General features: G+C 40.3%; 1 protein-coding gene across 3 annotated transcripts in view; it reads left to right on the top strand.

Moving 5' to 3' along the window:
• Positions 1-6,769: 6,769 nt before the first annotated feature.
• The window catches only part of ZNG1A (Zn regulated GTPase metalloprotein activator 1A), a 28,936-nt gene continuing 22,212 nt past the window's right edge, over positions 6,770-13,493 (top strand). For 2 of the 3 annotated variants that reach the window (XR_005261651.2, XM_072030860.1), the window contains exons 1-5: positions 6,783-6,972; positions 7,830-7,916; positions 8,610-8,706; positions 9,827-9,918; positions 12,944-13,003. Coding sequence is in view for 2 of the 3 variants with exons in the window: in XM_072030860.1 (XP_071886961.1) it covers positions 6,867-6,972; positions 7,830-7,916; positions 8,610-8,706; positions 9,827-9,918; positions 12,944-13,003 (442 nt within the window). In the remaining variant the exon portion in view is untranslated. Of the gene's footprint in view, positions 6,973-7,829; positions 7,917-8,609; positions 8,707-9,826; positions 9,919-12,943; positions 13,004-13,493 lie in introns of all 3 variants that reach the window. The other variant, XM_038170470.2, reaches the window with a different exon arrangement.

The following is a 13,493-nucleotide window of genomic DNA, read 5'->3' as shown; positions in this document are numbered from 1 at the left end:
ACATCTCAATCTCACACAACTCTTAATTTTGCAGTTTCCACTTTCTTTCTTTTTTTTTTTGTAAACAAGGACAAAAGGATAATTCAAAAATAATTTGTCACGTGGGAAAAAGCACCTGTAGAGAAACACAAAACTAGGGTGTTGTGGTTTAACCCCAGCAGGCAGCTAAGTACCACACCCTTTAATTAATCACCTCCCTTCAATTAATACACAGATATTGTTCACTTAGTCTGTGGACGACCCCCATGAAATGCCCTTAAATTTTTCATAAAATGTCCACTGAGTTTTTTCAGTCCATGACTTAGATTCTACCTGTTGTGGTGGCTGCTCAGGGCAGGAGAGGTGGTGTGCTGCATGGAGTTACTGGGCACCAAGGCCAGCTCAAGTTGGTTCACTGTTGCACTTGCACTGTTTCTTGTGAGACATCCTCCATTGGTTTGAGTGGTTCCTGCTATAGGACTTCCTATAACATGTGGCTCATATTGGGTTGAATGGGTTACAACAATTTTAAGGTGTATCCATCACAATCTCCACCCTTGGTCCCCTCCGACCAGGCTGCAGGGTTCTGCATTGCAATGAGCTCCTCCCCTTGTCCCTGGCCTGGCTAGCAGCAGAGGGTTTCTCCTATAGCGCTCCCTATAAAATGCAGCTCAAATCATGGGTTGCAGCAGTTTGAAGGCATATCCACTACAATCTCTACCCTTTATGCCTTTGGACCAAGCCATAGGGGTTGACATTGCAATGAACACCTCCACAATGAACACTTACCCAGGAGCCACAGCATCTTCAGAGGCCTACCTGCTGCGGCATGGCCTTGTCCACAGCCACAGCTCCCTGCCTGCAGTGGCATGGACATATCCACAGCCACAGCCACAGCTCAAGGTGTACCTGCACTAGCATGGTGACATGGGACCTTCAGGGGCCCCTTCAGACACCTCCTGTGTTGTGCTCTCACCCACGGCCACAGACACTTTGAGGTGCATTCTGTCATGGCCTTATCCACGGGCATGGACACTGCAAGGTGCACCTGCTGTGGCACGGACATCTCCACAGCCACAGATGCCTAAAGGTGCACTTGCTCCAGAGCTGGCTCCTCCATGGTCAGAGATGCTTCAGGGTGTACGTCTCCCACGTGGGCTCACAGGTCTCCATCCTTCTGACTTGAGTTCACTCTGGAGCCCCAGCCTGTCCAGTAGAGCCGCACAGGAACAGCAGCGATGCCCAGGCCATCTGCCAGCCTGGGCGCATGGTCACAGATGTTAGCAAAATGTTCCCAGCTGAGCACCCCAGTTGCTCACTCACACTCCACAGGTGGCATGGGGGAGAGAGTTGGAAGGATAAAAGTGTGAGAAATCATGGGTTGAGATAAGGTTCCCAAATTCCTGTCAGTAGGCAGGTGTTCAGTCACTTCCAAGAAGCAAGGGTCATCACTTGGAATGGTTTCTTGGGAAGACAAATAGCATCACCCCAAATGTCCCTGCTCATCCTCCTTCTTCACATCAGCTTTTATTGCTGAACAGGACATCATATAGTGCGGTACACCCCTGTGGTCAGTTGGGATCCACTGTCCTGGCCCTCCCAGCTCCTTGTGCACTCACAGCCTCCTTGCAGGCAGGGCAGCATGAGAAGCTGAAAAGTCCTTGGCTCTGTGTAACCACTGCTCCTCAACAACTAAAACATCGGTGTGTTATCAACACTGTTTTCATAAAAAAATCCAAACCATAGCACCATAGAAGCCTCTGTAAAGAAAACTAACTCTATCCCGGTCAAAACCATGACAGACGGTTTCCATGGCTGCTAGTATGTTCAGCAGCTACATCCCAAACATTTAGATCATTAGAAGTTTTCATTTTTTTTTTTGCATGAACTGAATTATCATCAGCCTACTTCATCATATGAGAAGCAAAAGTCATCAAGTATTCTTTTTCATCTATTATTTCAGCACTTTTTTTTTGTTTGTTTCTGAAAAAAAAAGGGGGGGAAGGAATTCTGTCATGCAAGTTTACATATTTTTAGCTTGTTGGATTACTATAAGATGAGGTGTTAATAGATGGACTTTTTACACTATCTGATCCAATAAAATTTTGTCAATACTGTTGCTTCAGCTTATTATTAAACCCTGTCATTGTTTGAATTCCTGCAACTAACACACCTACTGCATACAAGGCCATGAAGTCTAGTCATGTCTTTAGAAAAAGAAGTAGGAAGGTCTTTCCAGTCAAGAGATGAAAAAAGCCATCAAACCAAGTGTGAGTGAAGTGAGCACAAAATCAAGATAAAGCAAAGAAAATAATGCAGTTTGTAACACATCGTGATTTTCCAGACCTGGCTTGCTTGGATGGCAGCAGATGCTGGGGGGTCTTGCATACCACACACTAGAAGGAAGCATGCTTTCATTCCCCGTCTCCCCATCCTCCTGTCACAGATGCAAGCATCCCAGACTGTGATCCTAACGATTGCTTCCTCACTCACCACCACATTTCAGCCCTAGAATCTGTCATAAAGGCATGCATCCCCTGACCCCCACTGCATTTTCAAATGTTCTCACTCTGCTTTGGTCTCACTCCTGCAACCTGGCCAGCAGGAGGTAGGACACCAGCAGCTGGGCAGGGTGAGGAGCTGCAAGGCCAGCCTCCAAGGGCAGCGAGGTGCTGCTGACTGGTGGTACTGCCAGAGCAGCTACTGTACCCAATGTTGCGTGAAATTGTCAGAGAACAGGCAAACGGGATTGGGAAGCACTGGCAGGGACAATAAACAGCGTGTCTATGCGCCATCTACCGGGGGCTTTTTTCTGTAATGACAAGCATTTCCAAAAAACTTTTTCCTTAGAAGTGTAAATTAGGAGTCACTTGTTTACTGGCAGTCATATACCTGAAAAAAATGGTATGGCATGGCAGGGTGCCTACCACTAAACCCGACTTTATGGCCCAGGAGAGTCGGGGATGATGAAGCCCTGGTGAGGCTCTAAGCGTCCCTTGCTTTTTGCAGAGGATACGCCTTTGATGTTTTATCAAAAGCTGAATTAAGTCCACAGGAATATTCTCAGTATCTTTTAGAAGGGTAACTTTGAATCCTTGGCAAAATACACCAGCAATATGCAATTTCAGTAAAGAATAACCATTACCTGATCATCTCATTAGAGTATTGGAGGTTCACATCAACAGGAGAACTGTGATGATCTCTACCCGCCAGCAGCACACAATGACTGCCAATGTTTGCTAACATTACACCATCCTACAATGCTGCTGGCTCATCTAGCCAGTGCCACTACGCACTCTTGCTAAGGGAAGCTGGATCTGGTCATGTGCAGTGCTCTCACTGGCATAAATCTCAGTAATGTCTAAGATCACTTCAAGTTTAATAAAACAAAAAACTCTTATATGAAAATTAGGAGGCTAAATCTAAGAAAAGTGTACTTTTCTACTACTCCTACTGATGTATTAAAGAAATTGGCAAAGAAATTCTCAACCATCCTTTAAAAAACAAACAAACAAACCAAAAACCGCACCCACCCAACAACAACAACAACAACAAAACACTTCTATCTTTAAGTTTCATTTCTGTGTTGGTGAAACATAAGAAAGGGAACTTAGACCACACTGGAGCTGCCTTTTCACAGAACATTTGATTCTAGAAACAAAGCAATAGCCTATGTGAATCTTCTTTTTTTTTTTTTTTTTTTTTTTTTTTTTTTTTTCCATTCGTTTACCACTAATCTATATAATTTTTTCTGTAGAAATATAAATATTATAGGCTGAACTCTCAACAGAATGCTCACATAAACAGCACTTAGGTGGAGGCAACGCTGACAGATAATATTTTCCATTATAACCACCATCCTCTTACGTACAATTAGGGAACCTGCTAGGTTGTATATGTTGATATTCAAATTCTGACTATAGGCCATGCCTCTACTCAAATACTGTGTTTCACTAAAACAAATTAAAGCATAACACTGTACTACACTCCAGTCATAAAAAGCAGAAGTGTCAAAAAGTAGGTGTACTAACTGAAGTAACACTTTTGCTTTTAAAAGCATCTCCTTGTCTTATATTCCATGTTAATGATGTGTTCACTAAAAAAAAAAAATAAAAAAAAAAACAAAAAAAACCCGACAATCTCCTTTTATCAGGGAGTTAATATTTCAATATACAAGTCATTTTCAGAGCTTCACATGGGTAGAACCTTACTTCATTATTGAACCTCACTACAATGCAGCAGCTACAGAGGTCTGACAGCACCTGAATTGCTTCCCTGATTCAGGTCAGCACATGCTGATGACACTGACTCTCCACATACACTGTGCCAGGAATCTATAGGAATCTATCACAGTATTTGCAAGATCTGGGCCAGCATTACATCTTTTACCTACTGTAGTTTTTTTTTACCAGTTATTACTGGACATCGTTTCTCAGAAGACTGCTCAAGCAAAAGGCTTTCAAACCCTCTTTATTTATCTGTTTATTTCCTGTGTGTCCACAATGGGTGTACCAGAAACATCCACAAGTACATTCATAACAGTTGCCATGAGAAGTTCTCAATGTACATACAAATAAGAAAATAGAATCTAAATATAGATAAGAAAATAGAGAAAGCTTAACAGAAATACTTAAACAGCATTCATAGGCAAGAAAGAAGTTAATGTACCCAGGGCAGTGTGCAAATCACACTAAGGTTATGCCTCTGCTTACCAGTTTGTATTTTGAGATACATGGGGCTGCTAAGCAGCTACTGAACTCATCACAAAAATGAAAATTTCAGTTCCTTCATTGTTTTGCAGATTAAACAACATCAAAAAAAAAAAAACAACAAAAAACTGGTATTGTTGTATTGATTTGCAGCAACACCTTTCTCTGGGATGCTGAACTACACTTTACTATATACACTATTAATACCGTCCAGAAACCTCCTTCTCCAGAAGGCATGATGCTTTAGGACTGTTATAGTCTATATACCACTGAAATGCCAACGTTTTTATTTTCCTGTTGTTTAAATCACATAATGCTCCCATTATTGATACATGATACAACAGCATTTGCAGTATCTTGCGACATTCTTCAGTGCATCTTTTTCCTTACTTTCACGGCTCTTACAGTCTTGTTCCCTAATTCTCCTCAAAGAGCAACAGCCTAAATAAACATTTTTATCCTTTGTTGAAATCAGTCTGAAACAAACTACTTGCTTGCACTGAGATCTTCAGAATTTTGGAAGGTACTAACTTACTTCAACTGCAGCCAAAACCACCTAAACTAACAGTTAAATATGACTTCCTGCAACCTATCAACACTTCACCACTTTCTAATGGTGTGACTGGAAGAGAAATACCTTAGAATAAACCACTCTGACTATGCCACCCAGTTTGCTGTGTTCATTTTAGTGGCCACCACAACAAAATATGCAGGCTTTGCATTTAAATTCACATAGTAGGCCTTATTACAAAGTTCAACAGAAATGCAAGGACAGCTAATACAGCAAATTTCTGATGTTTGAATGTAAACTTTCAAGAAATTTGAAAGGAAATCCAGAAACCACATTATTTATTTTGGGTAATTTTGTTCCAGAGAAACGTAATGACCTGGCACATGTGAACTAATGAAAAGCAGAACAACTTGCAGAGCCAGGACACTGGTCTCATCATATCTTTTTTCCCCAGTATGTCTCACTGACATGTAAATGAAATTTCAGTATTACATTTTTTTTTTTTAATGTTCTGTCATGCTAACATGCCAGTTTCCAATACCTCTCTGATTATTTTCTTCCTTTTGTTTTCTGTGAGCTTTCTCACAGTGGAAATCTTTACAATTTTTGTTAATTAATGCCCTAATAGAAGAACTATGAAAAGCTGAGCAGTCTCAGCACAGCAGAAACACGTGCCATTGGAATTCACTTTCAGAGTGCAAACAAAGAGTTTTGAAAAATGGGCAAGTTTTTTCCTTTAAAACAGGATCTGTAACATTTACCTGACCGAAACAAGACTGCAAACAGATGTATCATGTCTTGTATTGGTCCTAAATTGCATGCTTATACAATATAAGCAACGGATGAGATTTACTGTCTTTAACAATTAAGGCAACACAAACTCCACAACTAATTTCTGTCAGGTATCCTTATTTATTAAAGGTACCTAGGCCTGTCACCTTGTTAAACTCACGGCTTTCATGCTCAGGCCTTTACTGAAATTCTATCAAACAGGCAGAAGATTTAGAGTATTAAGCAACATGAATTATTTTAACTACAAGCAGAACAAAAATAAACAAACAATCAAAAAAAAAAATAATCAAGCACTGCATTTCTGTAAAAAATCAAGAGCATAATAATTTGCATTTGAGCTTTCCTTTTTACCTTAAATGATCGCATAGTTATAGGTATTTCTGTTGGAATAAGTAATTGTACGTGCATGGACAAGCTAAATTAATGCATCTTGTAACTAACTTGATCGCTTTTAGATCAGATTTTTACACATTTGTGACTGAAGTAAAATCAAACTATTTAGCTACAGAGAAGTATCATTGAATATCGTTCACATCACAGGGATGTTTTAACCTGTAAAAACATAAGAGGATTCAAAGGCGTGTGTACCGCCCACAGAAGTAAACAAGCACACAAACACGATTAAGACACGCATTTTATTAATTTGTACCAAAACCCGTCTCACTAACGCCTGCCTCACCAGGCTTTACAGCCAGATGCGCATGCGCCCAAGCGGGCAGCGCATGCCCGCGGCGGGCCGTGATGGGAGGCGGGCGCGTGGCGGTGGGGGAGGAGAAGGAGGAGGAGGAGGAGGAGGAGGAGGAGGATGGCGGGGGGAGGGCGGTGGCGGCGGCGGGCTGAGGGGGAGCGGCGCGGCCGCCATTAGCCGCGCTGTGATGGAGGACGAGGAGTGCCCGGCCCTGGTGCCCATCGCCGGCGGCGGCTCGGAGGGGCCCGACGCCGGCAGGAGGATCCCCGTGACGATCATCACGGGCTACCTGGGTGAGGCGCTGCGCTGCGGGCTCGGCGCCCTGTGGGGGTGTCCCCGCTTAATGGCGACCCCGTTTAACGTCTCAGCGAGGTGCTAGGGTGGTTGGTCGCGGTTCCTTTGGTTCCTTTTGCCAACCAAAGCTTTGCTCTCCCTCTCTTAAACCAACGCGGTGATTGGGAACACGGCATAAAGGTGTGTGCAGTAAAGGACCGGGACTGCACACCCCCTTCTGAAACTTGTCTTAAAACTTTGCACTTCGTTGTCCTCTTCCCCCCCCAAAAAAACCAACAAAACCGAGGACGCAAAGGAGGGTTGTCTCACCAAACCCCTGTTTTCTTTGTGGGATGAAACTCCTGAGAGTGTGGTTACTGGTTGCTTAATGGTGCCTCGTCCCATGGCACGTAGAGCACAGTCACTACTGATGACAAAACTGCTGCTTAGAAGAAGCAACGAGAGGTAGAAGAATAAACGCTTATTCTTCTACGCTTATTAACACAGTAAACGTGAATTTTCTAGGAAAAGGCTGCCCAGCTCGTAAGGGCTTGTAAATTACTTGAGCGCTGGCACTTTGTGAAGAGAAGACTCTGGTTTTTTGGTTTGTTTGTTTTTAAGCTCAGATAGAATGAGCTAATAGTCTTTGAAGTCTCCTTCAAATTTTTTAATCTCCTTCAGTTTACTTTTTTCAGTTTAATCTCCTTCAGTTTAATTTTTACGGTGTTATAACAGAATGCAGGATGTGAGACTGAAAACTTTTATTTCAGAAGAGATTAGATTCGTCTGATGTGTGTGTGCCCGCAGTAGTATTTGCTTTTAATTTGAAAATTTAGCCACTTTTAAAACCATATCAGAAATGATGTTTGTGTTCTAGGTGCTGGGAAGACAACTCTTTTAAATTACATACTGACAGAGCAACATAGTAAAAAAATCGCAGTGATACTCAATGAGTTTGGAGAAGGTATGTAGACCCGTAGAAACATTATTTTTATTTATTTCTGCCTGTAAAATATATATAAAATTGCTAGAAATCAAGAACATCTCGTTGCTGAGATTATTGTTATGACACCCTAGAAAATGGCAAAAAGTCTTTTGGTTGGTATTAATAGAAAATTACTATGTGCTGATCAGTTTTGTACATCACTTCAATTCCTTGAAGTCAAGTAAATGAATATATTATGCTGCTGCAAGTGCTGTACCTCCATTTGGCCTTCTCATTCTTAAGCAGATGGAAATTAAAATGAACTGTTGGTGGGTAAGCTTTTATATATAATGGTCAGTGTTGCTTACAGTTTGCACTGTGGTAGTGTTGTTTTTCTTTAGTGGCGGTGTTTTTTCTATATGCATGTCACTTCTAGTCATGGAGCCTAAAATAACATAGCCTTTTCCCTTGCTTTTAGCAAAGTTAGTTGCAGTTGTGCTGTCATGTTTATCCTTTGGGTTTTGGTGTTTGTAGAGCCAGTCTGACTTTGTTATTTAACTGTCTCAAAAAATGGAAAATACTGGCTTACAAACAGTGTATTAGAAACAGTCTCTGAAAACAAAATGTAATTTAAGAGTGAAATGTATGCCAACCTGATTCTTTCATATCTCCTTTGCAGGCATTCTTTCACAGATTTTTGGATTCAAATTACAGTACTTCCTCTTTTTCCAGGCAGCGCATTGGAGAAATCCCTGGCAATCAGTCAAGGGGGAGAACTCTATGAAGAATGGCTGGAGCTCAGAAATGGCTGCCTATGCTGTTCAGTAAAGTAAGGAAGGACTGTTACGCGAGTTCTTACAGGGGGTTTTGGGGAATTGAGGAGACCGAGGTCTAGATTCACAGAACTGATGGGAGTGTTGATTGTGACCTCTTTTTGTCAGTTAAAATGAGAACTGGAATTTGATAGGTAGAAATGTATTTTAGAAATGCATTGATATAAACACCAATTGGGTATTGTAGGGTAAGGAGCTCTCAGTCTTCTGTTACTAGTACATGCTATTAAACAGGAAGGCTGGAACTAGGACTCAGGTGAACTAATTTCCAGTTCAAATCCTTACATGGTGTTTCTTACTCTATCTTGATTAACACTTGAATGTTTTGTTCCTCAGAAAGGGTAGAGGGTGAGCTTGGTGGCCTAATGAAATGTGATATTCTGAATTGTAAACTGATGGTTATGTTGAAAAGTAATAGTGTATTTGGTTTTGTTATGTTTTGTTCCCATGTTCATTTGAATGCTGGATTGTTTTTGATAAACCATCGCCTTTCTTATAAATTTATTTGCCCAGAAAATTTGAAGAACTGATCTTAAAAATGGGATAGTAAGGGGAAAACAAAGATCCTATTGTACTGTGTTGTATGGCGGGATGTAAAGAATGCTGCCATTACTACTTTTTTTTTAATATACATTGGTTTCCTATGTAAAATACCGTATGTTTTGACTTCATCAGCTGATTCAGTTACACATCTTGATTTTGCTATATGTGATAGAGAAAGACAGGAGAACATTGATTGATCTCCACTGCCCCCCTCTTCTTTTTAAAATCTCAGTTTACAAATAAAAAAAGTTATACATTCATACAGCTGTGCTTTACAGTTATTTCAGTGTTTGAAAATGAATATTCATTTAAATGACCATTGTTACGCCCTTGGGAGTTGGCAAATAGTATTTTCAGACTAAAACAAAATAGAAAACTGCTATTTACCTGATAGTGGAACAGCATCTTGATGACTGAATTTTAAGTGTAGTCTGTAAGTCCTGACTCAGACCTTTGCTTTGATGATACTGTTACTGTGTTCTGCATCAGAAGATAAATATGTTTACATAAAACATGTCTATATATGTTTTACTTGTATTCTCTGTTCTCAGGTTTAATTGTTTCTTCTTATAGGGACAATGGTGTGAAGGCTATTGAGAACCTCATGCAAAAGAGAGGAAAATTTGACTATATATTGTTAGAAACAACTGGTTTGGCAGATCCAGGTAGTTCGCATTATGCTTGTTTTTCATAACCATTATAATTATCCTGTTTTTATGAAGTGTTCGTTTGCTCACCAGTCAGTTCACCATTCAGAATGTATTATAAAGTGGTGACTCATCAGTCACATGCTTTGGTTGCTGTATAGACTGAAACTGAACTGGTGAAGGGAATTGGTGCACCAAGAGGTTGTGGTGTTTTTTGTTGTTGTTTTTAAACTTTTAACCTTTAGATTGACTCTAAAGCCTAACAGAAATCCAGTTAGAATATATGTCTTCCAACAAAATAACTGGTAAGGCTTGGAGAAGAGCTAGCTTTCAGTAGTCTTTTCTGACCTGTGTTTCTCCTTTCGAAGTATAGATTAGTATCATCTGGTTTAGTGTTACATGGGTTGTCATAAGCCTTGTATTCTGTGAAGTACTGCCAAACAGTACATTTATAAGTAAACTTATACATTGGTTTGGTGTACAGAAGGCAGTAATAGATCTTACAAATTCCTTGTGTACTGTTTAGTGATATTTATTATAAAAAGGTGTTTCAACTGGAGTTCATGTTAGTAATAACTATCTAAACGTTTGTCTCTGAGCCATACCAATTAAAAATGTGTCATTGATTGAGAGTGGAGGAAACTCTTACTGGCAGTTCAGTTGTTTCCCGTTTAGTAGATTGACACTTTCCAGCTCAAAGCTAAATAGTTGTCATAGTAAAGTAATTTTTTTTTTTTTTTGAAGGAAGGACATTGATTTGGCCTCTGTTACTCACACATCCTATTTGAGTCAAATTGGAAAACTATTAAGCTTTTTGGAAAAAATCAATAGATACCAGAAAACCATTAGATCTTGTGGCCTTTGCTATAGCCTGCATGAGTAAGTCCTGTAAACGATTGACAGGTATTTGGTGGTGTTACAGAGTGATGTTTGGAGGACTGCATCTTGTCAGTTCAGCTGGACAGCTCTAGGCATTAGAATAAGTTCAGTTATTGTTTTCTTCTGTGATTTATTTGCTTAGACAGTCTGTCAGTAAAGAAGAGTCTGATAATTGAAAAATACGAGTACTGTCGCTGCTGTTAGCTCCTTCTATCTTTCATGTTGTAGCTCTGATACATGCTAAATTGGTTTGTTTCATGACAACTTGTGATTTTTTTTGTAAATATGCAGCACATCCTACAGTTGCTAGAATGTATTTCACAGGGTCTTTTTAGCAGAAAGCAAGGAGTAGCGTGTTCTTGGGCCATATATATTACACAGGTTGCAGGTCACAAATTTCTAAATCCTTGATAGAATGTGACCACAGTGGTTCAAATACTTTTGGATTCTTTTTCCTCTAGGCTTATCAGCTTAGTATGTTCTGTTTTACATTATAAAGAAATGTTAAAATTACACAATCACAGACTATTTCAGGTTGGAAAGGATGCTGGAAAGTCTTTAGTCCAACTTCCTGCTCAAAGCAGGGTAAGATATAAGATCAGGTTGCAGGGTATTCTGTCAGAGAATGGTAGTGATAGAACAACTCCAGTCAACCTGTTCTGTGCCTGCCTTTTCATGGTGAAGCGTACTTCTGGTATATGTGGTCTGAACCCCTTATTCCTGTGATTGTATGCTGAACTCATACACGTCTATTGACATTTTTTGTGTACATGGGATCCCTGTGCTGGAATTGCTATCCAGGTATGGTCTTAAAAATGCTAAATCGAGGAAAATGACCTGCCTCAGCTATGCTCCTGTTCCAACAGCTTGGGATGCTGTTGGCCTTCTTTATTCCCATGGCATACTGATGGCACAGCTTCTGCTGACCACGATCCCAAGGGCCATTTCCATAGACCAGCTCCCTAGCCCGTATTGTTGCAAGGGGCAGGCTTTTCCTGAGTGTGTGGCTTGACCTTTCTTCTTGCTGAATTTCATCAGGTTCCGATTGCCCTTTCCTTTCTGACTGCCCCTCTGAAAGGCAGCCCTACCCTTAAGTGGTAGGGCTACCCTTAAGCAACTTTTCATTTCCCAGTTTGATGTTCTATGTGAGCTTGGCAGGCATGTCCTCTATCTCCTTCTCTGGACTGCTGCTAAAGAGGTTAGAAAAAGGACAGGTGCAAGGATAGACCCCTGCAATACCCTGCTTATACTGGCTTCCAAATAGGATGTGACCCATTAACTGCAGCCTTCAGATCTTGCTGGCCAACCAGTTTTGTCTAGTTGTGTTTCTGCTTAGGTTGGTAATGCTGCATCGTGTTTACAAGAATGTCTTAGAATACAGCATTCATAACTTCGCTAGAGTTGAGGTAAATGGCATGCAGTGCACTGCCCTGTTCGACAGATAAAATGCTCATTAGAAAAGAAGGCCAGGCATGGCCTTGACAGATGGGTCAGTCATGATTTACACTGTTAAACCTCCAGCATAATATCTGTCTGCAATTTGAACCTACATTAGAGATTTGTTAACCTGATTTATCCTAAAATATTTTAGGCCAGAGGTTTTCCTGTGCAGATCAGAGATAAGGAAAGCATTCTTCTCTGTCTTCAGTTATTCTTGACTTTCTTCATACTGTTGATTTTTGATGAAAGAAGCTGCATAGAACAGTTCAGAAAAGCTGCTGAAGCGGAATAGATCCCTGGGTGGGAGCTGATTTCTCCCACACGTCCCAATACCATTTTCCTTTAACAGTTTTATCTCTTAAATGCCCCTCTTTTTTTTCTATAAAATGTGTGGACGGTGACCATGGGTGACAACGGGTGAAGGGAGTAGCGCTGAAAACTTTAAAAATGAGGGAGCCATGCCATGAGTACAGTAATGGCACTGGGTTAATACTACTGAGGTACTAAGCTAGTTCAGACAACTTACGTGCACCTGTGTGGGGTTTTTAAAGCTTTTCTTAGTCATAGCTGTTGATTTGCACACAAACATAATGTAGCAGCTGATAGATAAAACGTGGTGGTTGGGTACTTGACCTCTATGATGCTATCTGAATTTGGAAGAGAAGGATTTTAAATACAGTACTATTAATGTTAATTTTGCAGCTAAATTTACTGTATTTCTTAGGAGCTGTGGCCTCCATGTTCTGGGTTGATTCTGAGCTGGGAAGTGACATTTATCTTGATGGTAAGCAGCGCAAACTTGTACCTGTGTTTAGTGTAATGTATTCTTATAATTTAAGGCAAGATTTCAGAAGATGTTTGAAAGACATAGTCTTGGTTCTCACATCCACAGATTTAACAACAAAGACCCATTTTCTTGCTCTGATACTTGTATACTTGATGAGCTGTTTTAGTTCACTAAAGCCAGCAAAAGTTGTGTATGTTTTGCAGAGGGATCAGATAACGAGAGATCTTGATTTTGATACCAGGGGGAATAAATCAAAAAGAAAACACCTCATTAGTTAAATGTAATTAAACATTATTTAGGAGTGATATTACGGTTTCTATTCAGTTTCTATTATTTTTATTCAATGTTTCATTATTTGTCTTCTGTGTTGTTTTTGCCTTTTGTACTCTTGTTTACTTTAACATTTGCTGTGTTCTATTAAATATCTGAATTTACTGTAATACAAACTGTCAGTAGTTAAAGAGCATGTTGAATGTTGTTGTTTTTA

This window comes from Anas platyrhynchos, chromosome Z (assembly GCF_047663525.1).
Source record: "Anas platyrhynchos isolate ZD024472 breed Pekin duck chromosome Z, IASCAAS_PekinDuck_T2T, whole genome shotgun sequence".
Lineage (NCBI taxonomy): Eukaryota > Metazoa > Chordata > Aves > Anseriformes > Anatidae > Anas > Anas platyrhynchos.
The sequence above is the reverse complement of the archived record's forward strand: the minus strand, read 5'-3'. Positions and strand labels throughout refer to the sequence as shown.